Source organism: Telmatherina bonti (assembly GCF_933228915.1).
Source record: "Telmatherina bonti genome assembly, chromosome: 8".
NCBI lineage: Eukaryota > Metazoa > Chordata > Actinopteri > Atheriniformes > Telmatherinidae > Telmatherina > Telmatherina bonti.
The window spans coordinates 22303634-22324422 of record NC_136626.1 but is presented as its reverse complement, the minus strand read 5'-3'; the positions used below and the strand labels follow the sequence as shown (position 1 = coordinate 22324422).

The following is a 20789-nucleotide window of genomic DNA, read 5'->3' as shown; positions in this document are numbered from 1 at the left end:
GTGTAGCTGCCAAATTTCAGATTAGCTAATATTTTCATGAAATGATAAAATGTCTCACTTTCAACATTTGACTTTTTTTTTTTTTTTTTTTAATCTTTTGAGAAGTGTTGTCTAATGAAATTATCATTGGATGATCAATCTAATTGTTTTTATTTACATTTTTCAGTGTCCCAACTGTTGGAAATGGGGTTAGAAATCTGAGTATTTTAATATAACACTATAAAACTCTCTGACCTGAAGACTCTCCTGGTTTCAGGGGCTCCATAGTCTGAAAATTTGTTGAAGTTCAGGTGTGGGGCTTTATTAGTATTTCATGGTTAACACACAATTAATTTAAAAAAAAACAAAAAAAACAAAAAACACTTTTGCATCCCTCTGGTTTGACTCTGTCCTGTATTGTGTGTCATGCTATTTTTTTTTTTTTTAAAGAAGATCTACTTGATGCAGTTAGTTTACTTTTTTGGTAACTGTGCTATATAAGGTTTTACATTGGAGCAGCTAAAGTTATCATTTATGCACTTGTGTCTGTTGCCTACACACTGAGCATCAGCCTGGTTTTACCTGGCAGGGATGGGATTGGCTCATAGTTTGCATATTGATGATAACTTAATTTGTTTGGCAGTCTTTTCTCTCTGGAAAGGCTTCTGTTGCTTACCTTACACAACATGTAGCCAGGCTGCAAGACTGATGTTGTTTTTCCCCAACAATGTTTTGTCTTTCCAGTAACTGAGTAAAAAGACAGGAAGGCTAACTGCCTGTTGTGTGTTTTTCCACAACAGCTCTGATTTGTATCTCTGCTAATCAGCATAGATATAATCATTCATTTCAACTAAGCTCGTTGCCACTCGGTTTGTTTTCCACACAGGTAGAGTAGTTGGCAAAAAGAGAAACCAATTACTGTGTAAAAAGAAGTCCTGATTGCATCATGTAAACAAAAAGAAGCTGCAGTTTTCAGCTCTGGAAGCACTGCTGCACTAGTCTCATGTAGCCCAAAGTGATTAGTTAATACATTTTTAAGAAGCCTCCATGCGTTTGTTGTTACCATTCTCTACTGTATAAATCTGGTTCAGGTTGACTGAGACACTCACTCCAAGTTCCTGTCCTGTTTTTCAGATTGTGCTGTAAATGTTCATAAGAGCTGCAAGTCTCTGCTAGGGGAGTGCACCAACAGCAAGAATAAGGTAAACATCACTACACAGATAAATGAGAATTAAGCCTGTAGTGAATTCACGTTAGTAACTTAATTTGCTGTGTCATACACACAACTGAATTATCCAGTATATCATAACTTGGAAGTAGAAAAAAGACTAAAGCTTATTGCAAACAAAAGCATTATTAATCTTAATCTTTAATTCTCTCCAAACAGAGAGACTCTCTTCAGAGGACTGGCACATCTGGATCTCCTAACCTTGGTAAGCAGAACATTACTTATAAGCAGATGTAGCATTCATAAATCCTATTGACCACACTATCAGTATAAGTACAGGGGGATGCGTTGATGGATGACAAGATGGTTAAAGTTCCTCCTTTGTCTAATTAAAACCTGGCTAGCTGTTTCTATGTGGGTTTGGGTCTCTGATGTGAATGTGTGTCTGCCTACACACTGAGCATAGGAGGAGAAGATTGGTCTCCAACAGTCAGTTGGCAAAGGTGATGATTAGCTGCTGTGAAGAAGAGCCAGATGATGTTCTTGCTGTTCCCCACTTTTCCAAATTTCAAATGCTCTAAATACAGTAAATGCAAAAATTTGTTAGATCACAGATGATAAGGGAGCAAAAAAATTTAGATCTCTGTAGCTTGTTTCCAAAGTCCACCCTAAACATATTTTCTTAATAATAACAGTTTTTAAAGACAGATGTTTGGTGCCAGTACACAGATGCATTGGAAGGCATTTTTCTATATTATGAATATATAAGTAAAATATATTTAAAAACTTGCTACACAGACAATCCCAGTTGAAGTAACATTATTACTGGCTAATGTCTTTTCATGACTTTTTCACGATAATAAAAATGGATATGCTCTATTTAGAGCTTTATATTGACTAGCTTAAGAGTCAGCGTTGTGTTGTCTTATTTCATTGTTGTTTGTTATTATGAAGTGGTCAGGTCCTATGTAATGCAAATCATTGCTTGTTGTAGCATTGAGCAGGTGCTACAGCATGTGATTGAACCCACAGGAGACATGAGCGGTTTCAGCAGCGGCAGCTTTAGTTAATCTCCTGTAGCAGTTGTTATTCCTCTCTGAACAGCTGGAGTCCTGTCAGCCACACTCCTTTCTCCTCATGTTTCGCTCTGGCCAATCAGTGACTTGTGTGGGGGGTCGGGAAGACGACAAGGAGAGAGAGAAAACTAAAGTAAAGAATCCGAATGTGCGAGAAATATAAAAGGGAACATCTTTCCAGAAATCACTACAAGACCCTGGACAAGAAGAGTCAGAGGGCAGGTCGCATATAAAACCAGGTTTTGTGCTTTCCTCCTCATCTTGTCGTTTACACCCTAGAAGTCACAATTTATTACACATGTTGTGATACTCATTGAAACTGCAGCTGAGAATTTCAAACTTTATCTTGGAGTTTGGATAATTAAACAATTTACAATGGAACTTGCGGTTGCCAAAGGCTCTGCCAGCCAAACAACGGAGTCCTTTAAAGCTTGCGCCAGGACTTTTAGACCATCGTCCCCATCCTCCTCTGCCTCGTCGTGGGGTTTGTCTGGACGTGTGGGCATGCGAGTATTGATGCGTCGTGACATGATCACCTGCCGATTCTTCCGATTCCTGCCACGATCTTGGCTGAAGAAGTACTGGGGTCGCCTCGGACAGGATTCAAACAAGTCCTCCTCTTCTCCACTTCACTGGTCATCTTCTCCTTTCTCTCTGTCCTCTCCTTGTTTGTCTTCACGTTCCTCCTCAACCCCATCTACTTTCCTCCGTTCACCTGCTTCTCGTCTTTCTTTCCCAGCGCTAAAAGACCGAGACAGAGACAAAGATCAGGCAGGCACAACTGCATCTCAAGTCCTGGATGGCCACCGAGGTATTCCCAGTGCCTCAGGTATGACCATTAGTTCATGGGGATCAAGTACCCAGCCAACTGCCGCCCATAATACTAGCTCAACTTCAGCTCCTGCATCCAGCCTCCGTCACAATAGCTCAGGGTGAGTACATCAGCCATAAAAGTTAGTCATCTTACTTTTTCTTTTCTCTTGCTAGTTTCCTTTTCAAACAGTTGTCTCTGTATGACAGTAGATCTTTCAAGTGGAAAACAACCAAAAAGGACACAAAATCTTCGTCTCAAATGTATAATGATTTACATGTTTTCAAAATCTTCTGGATTTTGTAAAAATACTGAATATTTTTAGATTCTTGTCTTTCAGCTCAGATATGATTTCCTCTGTGCCACTGTTAGATGTGTATTCATAGCTAACTTATAAAGACAAGCTGTCTCTTCTAATAAAACAGCCTTTGAAAGTGAGTCTAGACTATTCTCAGAAGACTGTTTTGCAGCTGCAATGCAAAGAAAAACCCATGAAGGGAGACTGGTGAGACAGAGGGACACATAGTGTCTTAGATATGCAAAAATAATGATTGAAAGACAGAAGGAAAGACAGAACATAACTGTTATTTCTCGTGTCTCTGATTATCTTGCGTCAACCTTTTTGCTGCTCTTGGTAAATAGATGTGTTGGCTTCTTGGTGTATCTGGACTTCCAGCAGGTAGTTGAATGAAACTGAATCTGTTGTCACATGTGTGCCCCTTTGGACCTGTGGTTGTCTTCCCTTAGATCTATCCCCGGGGAAATGGATGAAACAGATGCTCTGCGGTCCAAACGCTGCAACGAAGACGCCATCTCCCTTGCTCCTTCCACTACCGAGTCCATTATCGTAGAAGGTGAGCTGTTACATGGATATGAATTCAACCCTTTGGCTTTAGTTTGCACCATTTTTTTTTTCTTTCTTTAAAAAATGAACATGCCAGACTTTCAGTTCCTCTGACTGTTTTCCTTCAGGGAGTTTTCACAAAACGAGAGAAGAGTGTGGTGGATGTTTTGTGGAGTCAGGAGTGACCTCACCAGTTTTATTAAACGGGAGTGTGTGGGAGAGGGAGACAGGATAAGTGGATACTAGTTTTCCATGTATTCTACCTCACTGGAACGCTGCGAGGGTCATTTATTTCATAAAACACACCCATAACACGAAGTAGCTTCTATAGATGCAGAGTTTCTGTCTTTTGCTTTTTTTTCCGTCTTAATGAATGCACTTAAGATGTATCACATGACAGGATGTGTCTACCCTCTCAGTAGTGTCATGAGTGTGGGGTGATTGTTAAAAGTAAAGTTTTCATTTAAAGTAATCATTTAAGCCAAGAGTTCTTGGTTTCTTTTGCCAAGCTGTCACTACGTTCATACATCATTTTCAGTCCCGCCAAAACCTTAAAAAGTAAGACATGAACTCAGCAGTCAGCTATCCCCAGACTTGGATCCTCTACAATTCAAGACATTTGCACATCTTTAGCAAGTGGTTCTTAATTATTTGTAAATGATGAGAAGTAAATTAATCTAAAGACTCTATGCTATCCTTTAAAGGAAAGTATGTTTGGTTGTCGTGTCTTAGCTGTCCATTTGAGTATATCACTGGTATTATGTTAGGGACACCTTCATCGTCCCCAGTCAAGAATATGGGTTTTATTCGATTGCTGCTCTACTGAACCTGACCATGGAAAACTGTTGAATGTTTGCATACACCATAAGGTTTGATTCCTCTCCTCCTGTCCTCAGAAGCTCACTATGCAGCAGTGCGTGCTGATCTGGAGTCAGACGCTCAGGACTTGGAAGCAGATTCGTGGAGTTTGGCTGTGGACCAGCAGTATCTGAAGAAGCACTCAAAAGAAGTAGTTAAGAGGCAGGATGTGATTTATGGTGAGTTCTGTTCACACTTGTACAGTGTCTGTCCGATCAATAAGCCATAGGTTAGCAAATGTCCATGGATCTTAGGATTATTTAACGCCTGTAACAACTAATGCAGCATCAAATTACTTGGTAAAGATTCTTATATTTAAAACACCACCATCTTCAGCTGCAAAAAAAAACAAAAAAAAACAAACAAATTAAGGGGAAAGTGCATTTTGTTGCACCAGTTTTCAGAACCCATAGTACTGTTGTCCATAACACACGTATGTTGTTACACAGAACTGATGCAGACAGAGATGCACCATGTGCGGACACTGAAGATAATGCTGCGAGTGTACGTCCGAGAGTTAAAGGAGAACCTTCAGATGGACGCCATCAGGCTGGATTGCCTGTTCCCCCGCTTAGAGAACCTCCTTGAACTTCATCTGCATTTCCTGTCAAGTCTCAAAGAGCGCCGGCGAGAAAACCTAATCTTACCCAGCGAGAGGAACTACACCATTAACAGAGTGGCAGACATCCTAATTAACCAAGTACAGAGAACGTTTTTACCGTCGCATGTCTAACCAGTCACAATTTCCATTACAATTCATTACATAATCAGTGTGATGCATAGTTTTTCATGTTAATATCTGTATGCCACCATGCAGTCTAAACCAGAACAAAAACACTGTGTTGGTGAAAAAACTGACACCTTTCTTTGTTGTCCAGTTCTCGGGTGATATCGGAGAAAGGATGAAGGACTGTTATGGAGACTTCTGTAGTCACCACACGGAAGCTGTAAGCTACTATAAAGATCAGCTGCACAACAATAAAAGGTTTCAAAACATCATAAGGGTAAGATTCATTATTTCGTTTAACTGATTTCATCGAACTGTTTAATAATTATAAATGACAAATAATAAATAAATGATTTGTTTTTCTTGAAAGAAAATCAACAACCTGCCCATTGTGCGGCGGTTAGGAGTGACGGAGTGCATTTTGTTAGTGACACAGCGAATCACAAAGTATCCAGTGCTGGTGGAGCGCATTCTGCTCAACACTGAAGGTTCTTCTTCTTAAGGAATTACAATTATTTTCCAGATTGTTCCAATTTATAAGGAACAGTTGTGATGTTCAGAAACAGATAAACTTTTTTTTTTTTCCTGTATCTAGTGGGTTCAGAGGAGCACGAGGATCTGACTCGGGCACTGGGTTTGATTAAAGACACCATCGTACAGGTGGACGCACTGGTTAATCTCCATGAGAAAAACTCTCGACTCAGAGACATACACAACAAGATGGAGCCAAAGGCACTGGGAAAAATCAAAGATGGTCGAGTGTTTCGCAGGGAGGACCTCGGACAGGGGAGAAGGAGGCTGCTTCATGAGGGTACAGTCAGCTGGAAGGCTGCCTCTGGCAGACTTAAAGGTATGCTGCTGATATCAAATATATTTTAGCGATAAGCAGATATAGTCACTTTCTCTTTAAATATAAGCATGATTTTTTTTTCTTTTATCCTTCATTGTCTGCCTTTCTAAAGGTGTCTTCTGATTATCCTTTCAGATATACTCGCTGTTCTCCTGTCTGATGTGTTGCTTTTACTCCAAGAGAAGGATCAGAGATATGTATTTGCCACAGTGGTGAGTGATTTTGTTTTTTTCTCTGCCAGATGACGCAATTAAAACAATATTTGAATCAAAGAGGGATGCATTGAAAGTGATGACCATAATTATTAGAGTAATTAGAGATAATGTCCTCCTTCTCCTCCTCTTTGTCTCCTAATCCACACAGGACAATAAGCCGTCAGTGGTTTCTCTCCAAAAGCTGATAGTCAGGGAGGTGGCCCATGAGGAGAGAGCCATGTTTCTCATCTGTGCATCCTCCAGTGAGCCAGAGATGTATGAGATTCACACTACCTCTAAGGAGGACAGGAACACTTGGATGTCACACATAAGACAAGCTGTTGAGAGGTGACTGAGTTGCACAGGAGATTTGTTTCTTTGTTATCAGCCCATTATATTATTATTTGGGCTCGTCCAAAATTGATCCACTGGTTGTGTCATTAAATATTTTGCTTAATGTGAAAAGTAAAGACCAATATATTCTGAGGATTTTTTGCTCCAGTGTTGAGCCAAACGTTAAACAAAGAAAAGCAATACTCAGTTATGTGTTTGTGTCTTTAACTCTATATCTGCTGTGGCATCTGTTCTCTCTCCTCCTTCAGCTGTCCACACACAGAAGAGAGGCTGTTCAGCGAGGAAGAAGAGGCACGAGCGTCCAGGCTTAAAGAATTTCAGGGTAAGTGCAGATCAAATAAACACTGATGGACATCAACAAAACTCCTGGGGAATAATGAGAAACCAGCAGGAAGTGGTCATGTGTCAATTTTAAAGTTGATTTTAAGTACTGTCAGAGCATCAGAGTAGAAGTAGCTCAGAAGACATGTGAAATTAGTTGAATTAATGTCCTAAAGAATAAACTCGTCACACATTTTGAATCGTAAATTGTTTTTAAGGTATGAGTCTCATTCTGTGTCTCTCGTTTATAGAGCGGCTAAGCCAGAAAGATGCAGTGATCGTTCAGGCTCTCACTGAGAAGCTGCAGCTGTTTGCAGACATGGCAGAGTGCATGGGAGGCCTTGAGGACACGGCATCCCGTTCCAGACTGCTGCTTCGTGGAGATGCCTCTGACCTCCAGCAGGGGGAGAACTTGCTCAAAGGAGCAATCACTGAAGGTATGATAATGCTGTACAATATATGCATCTGCCATTAGATCAGAGACGCAGCACTAATGACTTTGGATACAGGTTTTCTTTATATTCACCCCAATCCTGTAATATGTTAGCAGTCTGTATCATTGAATAGATTTGTTTTCACGTCCATACTCTGTCCAGTCATTATGTTAAAACATACTTTTAATTTTTTAAACCTCAGTGGAAAACCTTCAGAACCTGCTGCAGTCTGGAGTGAGAGAAGAGACTCAACCATCTCGTACAGACGAGAGTTTTGGTTCTGGGGTTCTGCCCAGGCGAGCAGACACCTTTGGAGGCTATGACAGCAGCCCCACCATCCTTAATAAGAGTGAGTCCAGCACACTTAATGCCCTGAGGAAATCTATCATCTAACTGATTTTCATTTGTATTTAAGTAGCAATTGTGCCTTTTTATTAAACAACCTCTAATAAATTTTTAAATACTGTTCATTGGATTGACTGTTTTTGGTTTTTTTTTTTTATCATTTAAAAACACAAATATTCAAAGTGGCTTACATATTACATACATATTCCATATAGTTTATCTGTTTTCTGTGTTTGTATGAAGTTTTTGTGCAACCTTTGTAAATGTTTCTATGTAATCCAGTGAGTTTGTTTTGTTTATTTGTTTGTGTTGCTGTTCCTGTCTTTGTATTTATCTGTGTATTTATACCAGATGGCATTGTGAAGAAGAACTTTTCTGGTGAGTCCAGAAACAGAGACAGGAGCCAGAGAGCCAGCTCTGACCCTCAGCTCAAAGACCTTTGTGGCAGCCACACCTTGGAGCAGACGGTAGGGGCTCTGGAGACACACAAACACACACACACACACACACACACACATGCACACTGAGAATCTTGGGATGAGTCACTGTGTTACTTCCTGTAATAAAGAAATAACCAGGCCAAGTCATCTGGGAAGTTTCCATGTCCTCATGTTTACTGGTGACACAGGTCACTTCATTTGTGTATAAATAGATAAAGCATCAGAACATTCTGTTAATTCCAGTGAACGTTGGTCCTTGAGAATAATCACACAGACTAAATATAATTACAAGTTAAGGACTGTTGGCGCTCTTTTGAAACAAAGTGACTTTATAAGTCAGGCAGTTGGGTGCACAGTTATGTGGTGAAAAGGCTCATAAAAAGTTTGCACATTGTTCTGTTCTCATTCCTCTAAAGGACAGAAAAAATTATACTGGTAAATTTTAAAGTACATTATATTACAGCCCCTGTAGACCTTTCGCAAAAGCCCTGCCCCTTGTTTACCGTTGCTATGCCTGTCAAGCTTTCTGTAGCCAATGGAGTGTTAGCAAAAGTCATGATGGGGATAGCCTGTGTAGCAGTGTGTGTTAGTGACTGGTTTTGGAGCAATACCAGTACAATATCCTCCAGATCGAGGCAAAAAGAGTTCCAATATGTAGTGGAGGGATAATACACAGCAACTACTGGGTGAAGGCTTTCCATTCTTAAAAGGCTGAATGAAATATTAAAACAAAATGAGTTCAAATAGCTTGTTAGAGGCTAACAGGTTAGTTAGCTAGTTACTTTTACGCAACTAGTTAAACTGAAAAAACATAACATTAGAGGGTTCCCAGCATTGAGAAGCAACACAACAGTTAACAGCTAACTTTGACGTTCACCAAAGTTAGCTAATGGGCTTACTAAATTTAGGGTGTAATCTTCTGGCAGTGATATCCTAATACACAATATGTATTGTTTATCATAACTTGATAAACAATTTTGGTGATGTCATCACCTTTCAAGCAGAACAACACTTGCCTTACCTGTGAGCACACGTATGTATGCTTGTTTATATTTCAAGACATTCAGCTGGGAGTGAGGCCTTCTGCATGTTTTACCTATTGTAGGCACTGCTCCAGATGTGTTTTTGGCTTCGGAAAGAAAAAAAAACACGACTTCCCCAGACAAATTCTTAGAATACCTGCTGTCTGATTTACATAATCCATGGGTGTATCACTTTGTCATCGTGGGCAATGTCGGACTTAGCTTACATAGTCAGAGATGCTAACAACGTGTGACTGTTTAGGGGTGGGGTTTTGTGAAAGGTCAATTGACCACGTCTCAAATAAACAATCATGGGAACGTCTACTCAAAGGTAAGGCAAGTTCCCTCTTGGATTTTAATGTACAAGGTTATTTCTTGGTGACAATGTGTAGTACCAGTCAAATGTTTTTACATACTTACTCGATCAAAATGAGTGCAAAGTTGTCTGAACTATGTAGCACTTTTGTACAGCATTAGAAAAGAAAATATACCCATCACATTCAGCAAAAGTGGAGCACTAGACAAGATACAATGTAATAAACACTGACAAAATAAAGATGAAAGTAATAAAAGGCTGATATCTATGGACTCCACAAAAAAACACTCGTATATTTTCCATTGCCATGTAAATGGGACGATGCATGACAAAATGAACATTATGTTGTGTTGAAGAAAGTCCAATTTGTGATTTAGACCCTAAACTAGAAGAAAATGTTTTAGATAATCTTATCATAAACTTCTATACATGTGGGCTTCTTTTTTTCCATAATGGTTGATTCCCCCTGCTGGTCCTTCCCTAGAATGCACCTTTCAGATCAGGAGGCTTTGTCCTTTTCTTGTTTTTAACATTGTCTAACATCATCATTGACATTTGACTGCTGTTCCACAGGTTGATGAAAGTTGTTGCTCTCCAGCGAGATGGAATCGAATCTGGTCCAACTCCTTTCCCGAGGCTGAGGTAAGCATCTTTTCTTATGTTACCATTTTCCACACATCACTGTAGGATTTTAATTACCATGTGCACTGAAGGACAAAAAACAGCTTATTAATCCACTAATCACTATAGTTTTAATGATTGTAGCAATAATTTGATTTCTTTAATCTTTTCTTTTTTTTATATCGCAGTTCTTTGACAGAGTGCTGATGCTATCCCAGAGACTTTATAGTCTGCAGGTAATGGGATCAACTCATTTTATTTGTGAACTGACATCTGAAACTCTTACACGTTATAATTAGGATCATGGTTTATTATTGCCATTTCTCTCCCTTAATTTAAAAAAAAAAAAAAACCCAAAACGTTTTATGTTTCAACAGCCAACATTGTCTAATATATTTACTGAAGATCTGAATTAATTTACCATCATATTATGTTTTCTATTCTCTACTTTTCCATCAGGCCATCATATCGCAGCAGGACAGTCAAATTGAGCTGCAGCGGGCCTCGTTGACCGAGCGGACCTCCCTGCCTGGTCGCCACAGAGGAAATGTGCTGCTGGAGCAAGAGAAACAGCGAACTCTGGCTCTCCAGAGAGAGGAGCTTGCCAGCTTCCACAAGCTACAGTCTCAGCACAGGCAGGAGCAGCAGCGCTGGGAGAGGGAGAGGGAAAGGCACCGCCAGCAAGTCGAAGCCACAGAAGCCCGGCTACGACAAAGAGAGGAGGAATGCAGACGACTGGAGGTGAAATGGGGCTTTGGTGCACTTTTTTAGATGTGTGCCAAGGATTGAATGTCTTTAACTTGGAGTACAAATAATTTTCATTCTGCTTTATATCCAGTGTACTCATGAGATGTAAAAGGTGAAATATTGATTTGTGTTTTTTCTTTTTTAATTTCATGCAGGAACATGTGGCAAAAGAAAAGGAGGAGCTGGACAGACAGAGGGAGACGTACCAACAGGACCTGGAGAGACTGAGGGAGTCCACCAGGGCTGTGGAGAAAGAAAAGGAACGCCTGGAACACCTGAAGAAAATCAAGAGGAAAACGATTGAGGTGGGAGTCCTGTAGTAATGCCCATGGTAATGTCACAAAGACAAGAGCAGTAAAACAAATTGCAACATTTTTTTGAAATATCGTTTGCGTCTAGCAGAAACTCATCATAAAAGACTTGCAAATAAGCTTCTGCTTACTTACAAAAATAGAAAAGTAATGGTCTGCATCTTTAAAAATTGAGATGTCCACATGTTTATACAAATGCTAAACATATCAGTGTGTAACAGCAAAGACAAAACAAAGGGAAAAACATTTCGACAATAAAATATTTGCCAAAAAAAAAAAACTTCTGTAAAACAGTTAAATTTAGTTTTGAAGTAAATTCTTTAAGACTGTAGTGAAACATGAATTGTTAGTGATATCCCGTTACCTTGAGCCTTGCAAACTAAACACCTGTATACTACGAACTTTATATCAGAGCATGTACTTTGTGTTTACTATGAATTGAAATGGTTCATACTTAATGCATTTTGTGTTGAAGCACTGCTGGACTACATTTTTTGCTATCTAATTCATGTAACATTTCATAAGAACTCCAGTTTCAGGCCTGACTGAGGCTGCAGCCAACAGCTAGAACCAATGAAACTTGAGACAGTGTTTTCCTCTCCCACAACAAATATTCACTTATTTGATTCTGGAAGTAGAGAGGGGGCTCTGTTGCAGATGCTTCATGATGCTTTGATTCCATCCATTTATCAAACCAACTTGAAGAAAAATTTAAAATGATGCACATCTGTTATGTTTCTTTATTTTTAGTTTACTGTCATCAGAAGGTGGCAGCGTAGACTGCTTTATCTCTGATGAACATAGTTAGCAGTGCACTTATCTAGTCGTCAAAACTGTGGATGCCAGCCATAAGGACCGAAGATATTCATATAATAAACAACAGGGATGGGAAACGAATTTGAAAAAAAAAAAAAATAAAAAAAATAAAAAAATCAAATATCAGGATGTTTTGCTTCACAATTTTAAAATAGATTTTTTTGTAAAAAAAAAAAAAAAAAAAATATTTTTTTTTTCCTTTTGAATAAATAAAATAATCCAATATAGTTGTTTTTATTGATCTTTTTACTTGTCTTCGTGGGCATTATACCAGCAGAATGATGGTCTGGCTGCTGTGTTGTTGTTTTTTTTCTTAATTAAAATCAAGAAAAATGACAAAAACAAGTTTTATACATTTTTTTGTTTTTAAGACTACAAAAATCAGCAATATTGAAGAATTGTGAATCAGCACCCAAAAAATCAGAATCAAATCGAATCGGGACAAAAGCATATCGTCACATTCCTATCAAACAAACATTTGCATTATTAACTCAGTACTTAGATAACTTCCTACGTACTTTTTAAGAGTGAAAAAATCAGGGTAAGCTTGTCACCTGACAACATTTGTGAATCTTATTTGTTTTTTAATTTTGGTATTTGTTTTCCACTTAACATCATCAGCAGTGGGAACCGTGCAGTTACCAGATTCTTTCATTCATTCATTTTCCTAATCGCTTAATCCAATTCAGGGTCGCAGGGAAGCTGGAGCCTTAGGGTGAAAGGCAGGGTACACCCTGAACAGCTCACCAGTCCATCACAGGGTCACACAGAGACAAACAACCACTCACGCTCACACTCACTCCTAGGGACAATTTTAAAGTACCCAATCAACCTAGCATGCATGTCTTTGGACGGTGGGAGGAAGCCGGAGAACCCGGAGAGAACCCACGAGGAGAACATGCAAACTCCACACAGAAAGGCCACTGTCCAAACCTTGCCCCAGCCAAGGATCGAACCAGTGACCTTCTTGCTGTGAGGCCACTGTGCCACCGTTACCAGATTCAATAAGTAGAAAATACTGAAAAATGAGACTTGTTTAAAATCTGCTGCATTTTACAGAGACTACCACTCCTGGTAACAGACTCTATCAGACTTAAGTCACAGCCAGATTAGTCTGGAACAGTGACTAGAACTGATTACACAGCAAGCTTTAGTAACTTGGAAAACACTCAATTTATTAAGTAACTCATTATCGAGTGTCCAAGATAATGAGATCCCAACACAGTTTTTGAAAGAAATGGTTGCACATTGCAAATGAGCAGTTGCATCACTTAATATATAAATAAATGATCAAGAAGCCTGATGTTTTCCATGTACATTTAAATCTTAGATGCATTTTATGATATTCTGTCTAACAGAGGTTTTTTACTGCCTTTGGGACCCAATCTGCTCCATCAGCTTGGTGATGATAAACGAGGATGAGCACTTCTTTTGGCACAAATTATCTCACTTATTTCTCACCAGTTCTTGATCTGTCTGATATCTTCTTTTTTTCTGTGATTCAGTTTAATTCATTCTTATTTGCATAGGACCAAACCACAACAAGGTCATCTCAAGACATTTTTACAGACACCAGTCAGACTGTCAGAACCAGACTAAGCAAGGACGAACATCTGCCTCAAGCTGTTGTGGGTGAAGGGGAAAGGAAAGAATGGTCACCAACACTAACAAAATTGATAAGCTGCTCTTGATAATCTGTTAATATCAGTAATAATAATGCTCGGAGGATAAAGACTAAACAAAGACAAGTAGTAGTAAGTGCTCAGTGCATCATGTGGCGTCCCTCCAGCAGTCTAAGCCAATGGCAGCATAACTAAAAAAAATGGCTAAAGGTCACCTGAGCTAACCATAACTATAAGCGTTATCAAAACATTTGAAATGTTTTAAACCTAATGGTCAAGGAGCTTACTGGGCCCAGCGTAGGAACTGGTTTAAGTTCCTGTGTTCTGATGTTCATCTCTAAAGAAAATACCGCAATCTCAGCTCACACAACTTGTCTGATTTCATGAATGGCTTCAGCTGATAAACACATGGACAGTCGCGTATATTCCTAAATACTCAGCAGAAGATTCCAACCAGTCTTTGAGTCATCTTTCTTTACTTCCCTTCACATCCTCTCTTTTTATTTTCCCCATGATTATTTTCCCCTTGTATCTCTGTTTCCCCCCCTGTGATCTACAATGCGGGCCATTGTTTGTGAGTTTCATGGGAGAGGAATTTTGAGTCAGATCTGCCGACTGTAATTTCATGCCTGGTGCTAACAGATCAGCCAAGGAGTCACAGAAATGTTGCTTAACACAACCCCTGAGTGTTTTCAAAGGCCCGTATCATCCAGTCACCGCTTAGTTGACGGCATTCTCTTTGACAAGCTGAGGAGAGGTAATGCTTGCTGTGCTGCTTGGGAGGTTTTTATCTTGAGACTGGTTTTGTCTTTGTAGCAGTGTAGAAGTCAGCCGTACTACCTGACTAACATGTTTCTGTCATCAGGAGTTCACACAGAACACACCTTATGTTTTGTTTACTTTGACTAATGTTCTCTTAAATGAGGGCAAAAGTTTTCAGCTCAGTGAGTCACTGTCCCTGTTGTGTGACATTCAGTTGATTGTGGTACAAGTACACGCTATCATACCTATGTTTTCTGTGTGAATAGTGTCTCCAGTAATGCGGTTAGACCCCTCAGCAATGTGTCTTTCATCCAGCATACCAGCTGACTAACACAGGTCAGGATATGACCTGACACTCCCTTCAAGGAAAAACTACAAAAAATCAATTTCTTTTTACAAGTTGGCTTTTTTTTCTAAAGCCACATACTGTAACTTTACAAATAACTTTGTCAAACATTCAGCGATTTGCCTTTTTCACTCTGAAGATTTTAAACCATGTCAATGCCTAATTTAACTGGCGTCTTAACATGAGACGTAATGATGCCACTTATCAACTTATTACTGACTAGAGAAGTCCTTGAATGCGATTAAGCTTATAATACTTTGCAGTGGCTCATGGAAAACCACATGCAGTTATGCTGCAATGCAGTGGAAGCCTCTGCATGAATTGACTTCATCTGCCGTGACGAGCAATGCTCTTCTAATTATAGAGGCCTTTACAGGAACTGTGGCTGTGAATATCTGTGCATTTTGTTTGTTAGGAAAACTCCCAGATTACATCAGGATGCTAAATGCTCCCAGTGCCCCCCCCTTTGACCTCGGCCTTCCTCCATACTCAGCTATTGAGTTTTATGTTCCTCCAATAAAAATCAGTTGTCATTGATCATGCACACATGCAAACAATAGCGATACACTTCTGTGATCAGCCTGTGTGTTTGGTCTTTTCTCACTTGAGACAGAGCATTTAGCGGAGGACATTTACCTGAGGCCATGTGTCAGTGCTTAGTAGTGAAAAACTGTGTATAGTCCTATCCACCAACATGTATAGCTCCTACTTGTAGTTGACCCTTTGTGCTATTAGTGAATCAATAACCAGTGCTTTATTTTATTCACTTTTAGAAGCTGTAAATAAAAGAGATTATTGGAAACTAAAAAAAAAAAAAAAAATAAAAAATAAAAAAATATATATATATATATATATATATATATATATATATATATATATATATATATATATATATATATATATATATATATATATATATATAATATTAATATTATAATATTATAATAGTAATAATAATAATAATATATTAAATATATTAAATATATATTTTTACATTAATAAACAAACAAACAAAAAAAGGTTATACACTAACATAAGGTGGGTTTTTTTTTTTTTTTTTTTTTTTTTTGCCACTTTGAAGTGCTATAAATTATTTGGGGAATAAAGCATTTTATGAATTGCGTCTGACCTGACTAAGATGAAATGTTTCTCAGTAGCTGGTTCCTGTCACAGTGGAGATGCAGTTGTCTGCTGGTCAATCTGCAAATACACGCTGCAGTAAAGGAAAGTGTTTTGGAGTTCTCAAGATTAATATTCTTGAAATAAACAAGATAGCTGTGGTCATTTAAGAACGCATGTTGGATTTATATATAATAGTGTGAGACTAAGAAATGCTGCTCGTATCAAATGTAAAAATAAGCCTTTCTTTATTTTTTGTTTTTTCATTTTGGTTTTAAGACAATTTTTATGATCTTAATCACTCGTTTAGAAAAGTTTTTAATGGCTTTACCATGATTGCATGTCATGTTTATGGTAATTATTTATTTGATCCAACAGCTAATGTTATGGCCATTTAGAAGGTAATCACTTTATACAGGAGCTTACTAGCTAAGAGGAGCAAAACAAAACATTGGTTTCATGCTGCTTGTTGTGGCAGCTCTTTTCATCCTGTCTTCATTTTGTCTCTGGTGACCCAATCCTCCAGTTTAAAGCCTCCAACTGGTCAAAACTGGTCTAATGCAGAGCAGCTGCTAATACTTCTTAATGTGCATTACTAATACTAACCCCTGGGCAGCAGGTTAGTAGTGTTGGTGTATTACAAAAAAAACAAGTGAGGGAAGAAAAGTCCTCACTGGGTTTTGGAGACCTGTGTGGATGAGAAGAACTCTGACTAACTTTGCTGAACAACACCATGTACATGAGCTGTTTTTAAAAAAAAAAAAAAAAAAAACCCTCAAAAGTAAAGCAAGTCATTTTGAACTGAGTGCTGCTTTGCAGCTTGTTGGTCTGTGATGTGCCAACAAACGCTGAAACCTGCCCAAAGCAGCAGCAGTTGATTTCAGCTGTTTTATCCGGCAGGTTTTTCTAACTCCTAAAAACTCATTTAACTCCTATATTAAACAGGAAAAAAAGCTGCTTTTCTGTTGATTGGGAGTGACAAAATTTGAAAATATTGAATTTTTCGATAAATAGATTAGAGGATTAATCAGCTATTAAAAGTCGAACTGAATAATTAATTCAATTTTTTTTGCTTACATGCTTGCATACATAACTAAGCCTAATGGTGTTGCACAGAACAGCATGTGCTCTGAGTAATCCTTCTGTTCAAACAACAAAAAGGACTTTTATTGAAAACAACTTGAATTTGGATTAAATGCCTTTAGCCTACATTTTTTTTGCTAATTGTTATAATGTTCTATGAAATTGCCCGTAAAACACATTTATAACTCAGGGTTTGGCATGTTACTGCTGTACACATTATCTGATTTGGGTAAGATTTAACCTGCCTCCAGGTGCTGTCCATAATGCACAGGCAGCACATTGAGTAGTGTGAGTGGAGATATGTGTGATATGGGAGGATCCAGGCGGTTTTCAGGATGGGAGAAACCTGGCCATATAATTAACCAGTCCAAACCTGTCATTACCAAAGCCCTCTGGAAGGCAGTCAGTGCTAATTGTTTATGTGATGTCAGTCAGGGTTCATTGTACTGTTCAGCTTCTGCACATTTGCTACCCTGGAAACCTGCTGTTTATGTCACTTAAAGCTGATCACCTTGTTCCGGCAACAATGGAACATCTGTGTGCTGATGTACTGAAAGAGGAGAATTTATGGGGGAAAGGTAAGGTTGGGGAAGAGACTCTGGAGACTTGCCCTACACAAGGGCCCCTGTCTTCCTGAGGTCATCATGTCATGCTTTGCAGTTACAGCTGTGGGAAAAACAGTCATCATGTGTAGGTAGTATTTAGGATCACCATCAATCAGGTTTTACACCAAAAGTACAGGTACTGACTGATGTCATGCTTAAACTTTTAAGGCTACAGCCACTTCAGTTAAGTTAGGGAGGGTACACTCTGGACAGGTCGCCGGTCCGCCACAAAGCCAAGAGAAACGACCATTTTCCTTATGAGAATTTAGACTAGAGTGACAATTAACCCAGTGTTTCCAAATCCAGGTCTTTAGGACCCACTGTTTTGCTTGTTTTAGATGTGTTCCTTCTCCAACACACATTAATTAACCTACGCATTCTTTGCTTGCCTGTCAACGAGCCATTAATGTCATTAAGGTGTGTTAAAGTAAGGCTGCAGGGCAGGGGGTCCTGAAGACCAGAGTTAAGACACACCGAATGAATTAAGACCATGCATGTTTTTGGGCAGTGGATGGGAGCCGGAGCATCCTGGGAGAACCCAGGCATACATGGGGAGAACATGCATACTACGCAGAACGGCTGATGTTGAAACTTCCCCCCCAGGCGAGGCTCGGACCAGCAACCTTTTTGCTGTGAGGCTGCAGTGTTGACCACCGCAGCATAAGCCTGTGTCACATCTGCACATATCCTATTAATGCATTCTCCTTCGTATAGTCATTTTTAACTTATTTCCGACATAAAATGTATCATCATGACTTTTTTTTTATGTCAGCATAAATCCCAGTAGCTTTGAAGCTGCTTTTTTGTACAATTAAGACTGTTTTTAATTGTTTACAAAGTTTGAGGCATTTTGAGTGTCTGGCAGGAGCGTCTGTAGATGTATTTACAAATTAATATCAACATGGATATAATATTTGGCTATTTTCATATCCTGAATTATTTTAAAAATAACAATTTAAGCATCCAAAAATATTCAGTTGATTTTTTTTTAAATTTTTTTTTTTTTTTTATTATTAAAAATATGTAAAATTGAAGTTGCCCATTTCTGATGGAAATCATTTTAGCAATGGGAACTATTTAAACAGTAATGTCAGCCAGAATCTGTGCAGTGTCATTTAAGTAGCAGCCTTCTCTGTGCTTACACACAAACAAAGGATAAATAAATCAAGAATTAGATGTCTACTCTAGAAATCACAGAGGAAAAGCTGCGACTGGCTTTCTGAACTGTCTGAGGTTGTATGCCGAGGTGTCAGTTATAGTGGATTTAAGTGGAGAGATATCAGTTGCTGGAAAGAAAATATCATCGAATGCCAAGCAGAAAACAGCATTTCCTGCTGCTATTTTAGTGGGCTGTTGGAAGACTTGAAACTTGCTCTATGTACTTTGTTCAACACAAGCCTCTGAGCATAAAACTTCACACTGAATACAGCTCACATGATCTGGAGATCATCTTTCCTTCATTTTAGTAATCTTGCATACAATGCCGCCGATGTCTTTTATCCTCTAATGTTATGAGAGCCGCTTTCTTGTTTCCTTCCTTATCCAACAGACCTGTCAGTGTTGTTAGACATGCCTTTGTTTGCACAGGGAGCATTATGGGTCTTATGTTTCTCATTTTGTGTTTGTGTGTGCATGCAAGTTGTCCTTGAGCTCTCTTTAAATGAGTTAAAAAAAAAAAAAAAAAAAAAAAAAAAAGCTTTCTTAAATGCAAGCTCAGAAGCTCTATAGCCTATAAATACTCTTTATCTACACAGACTGCATGTCCGTAATGGCTTGCCAATCACTGAGGTGATTTATACTGTGATTATCTCTTGGTTCTTTTTTCTAAAGATTCAGTTTTTAATTAATTAGTTGGTTTTTTTTTTGTTGGTTTTTTTTTTTTATAAGATGCTTCCATATGAAACCTACAGTGGAGGCTCATTAGAGCTCACACGCACAACACACAGACATGATATTGCACAACTCTTATGACAAACCCAGTTGGACCGCAGATCCAGATAATTATAGTTCAGGCTTTGGAAACCACCCTTTGAACTGAAATCCTGAATTTGAAGTCTTTAAAGATGATATTTGCAGCAAGAACCAGGCCTCAGTCACGTCCCAGCAAATAATAAACTTTTCTCTCCTCAAGGTGGCTCCTATGTCTGGCAGTCTGAACGGGGAGCTCCTCTCATCCTCTGGCCTCACCACCTCCACCAGCGTCTCTGACTTTCCTGCACCCCAGAAACCCTTGGTACGTGCCAGTTTGTCCGTGGCGCCAGCTGACTATCCCGAGCGCCCTGAAGTGTCTGTCCGGCGAGAGACGGGCTCTTCTACACTTCCACTGCCATTGAAGACAGAGGTGCCGCTCCATCTCTTCAGCACCACCAACCAGCAGCACAAACCGGTCGGGGTGCAGCAGCAGATCCCCACCAAACTGGCAGCAATCAACAGCGGCAAAGGGAAAGGGGGAAAGAGCGGCAAAGCCTCACATCGCACCGACAGCACCGGTGAGGACTCAAGTTAATAATACTGTAAAGAAAGTTCTCAGATGAACCAATGCCAAGTTACTCAACAACAAGAAGAGGTTTTCATAAAGTGAAATGAAAACCTCAACAAAAAATGTGGATCTGACAGTTAGCGGCTCCCTTCACTAGAACATGATTGCAGAGCCTTTGGCAGCAGCGATGCTGTCAGAGCTGTCAGCCTGTGGAAACATCGCTGTATGTCGAGATGTAAGCTAGTTTTGAGTCACTCTTTGAAATGGAACCAAATATGTGCTAAAGGGAGGGATATCAGATGCCTTTATGCCTGTCTGTGCTAGTTTGGAGTTAGAGCTCTGAAATGCATTATGCTTTCGTTTGGGCAATAGTTGTCTAAGTCAGAGCTGATGGCAACAAAGACTCACCGTTTTAAAAGTTCAGTCCATTTAAATATGCATCATGAGTGTTGCATTCATGCTAGCAGGTGACGTTTATCAGTGCAGTAAACCATGTAAAAATGGATTTTTCTTGCTAATTCCTCTTGCCTGATGCGAGC

The 20789-nt window shown here is 39.2% G+C and overlaps 1 protein-coding gene across 1 annotated transcript in view; it reads left to right on the top strand.

The window, feature by feature from the left end:
* The window catches only part of arhgef18b (rho/rac guanine nucleotide exchange factor (GEF) 18b), a gene marked incomplete at its 5' end in the record, with an annotated part of 44815 nt that overhangs the window by 22410 nt on the left and 1616 nt on the right, over nucleotides 1–20789 (top strand). The window contains 20 exons of the mRNA XM_079245746.1: nucleotides 1114–1181; nucleotides 1367–1412; nucleotides 2963–3155; nucleotides 3782–3888; nucleotides 4775–4915; nucleotides 5186–5436; nucleotides 5615–5740; nucleotides 5834–5951; nucleotides 6059–6313; nucleotides 6449–6525; nucleotides 6677–6855; nucleotides 7110–7183; nucleotides 7434–7619; nucleotides 7819–7965; nucleotides 8313–8428; nucleotides 10313–10381; nucleotides 10549–10596; nucleotides 10820–11101; nucleotides 11263–11412; nucleotides 19903–20260. Of these exons, the coding sequence (XP_079101872.1) occupies nucleotides 1114–1181; nucleotides 1367–1412; nucleotides 2963–3155; nucleotides 3782–3888; nucleotides 4775–4915; nucleotides 5186–5436; nucleotides 5615–5740; nucleotides 5834–5951; nucleotides 6059–6313; nucleotides 6449–6525; nucleotides 6677–6855; nucleotides 7110–7183; nucleotides 7434–7619; nucleotides 7819–7965; nucleotides 8313–8428; nucleotides 10313–10381; nucleotides 10549–10596; nucleotides 10820–11101; nucleotides 11263–11412; nucleotides 19903–20260 (2991 nt within the window). The remainder of the gene's footprint in view (nucleotides 1–1113; nucleotides 1182–1366; nucleotides 1413–2962; nucleotides 3156–3781; nucleotides 3889–4774; nucleotides 4916–5185; nucleotides 5437–5614; nucleotides 5741–5833; nucleotides 5952–6058; nucleotides 6314–6448; nucleotides 6526–6676; nucleotides 6856–7109; nucleotides 7184–7433; nucleotides 7620–7818; nucleotides 7966–8312; nucleotides 8429–10312; nucleotides 10382–10548; nucleotides 10597–10819; nucleotides 11102–11262; nucleotides 11413–19902; nucleotides 20261–20789) is intronic.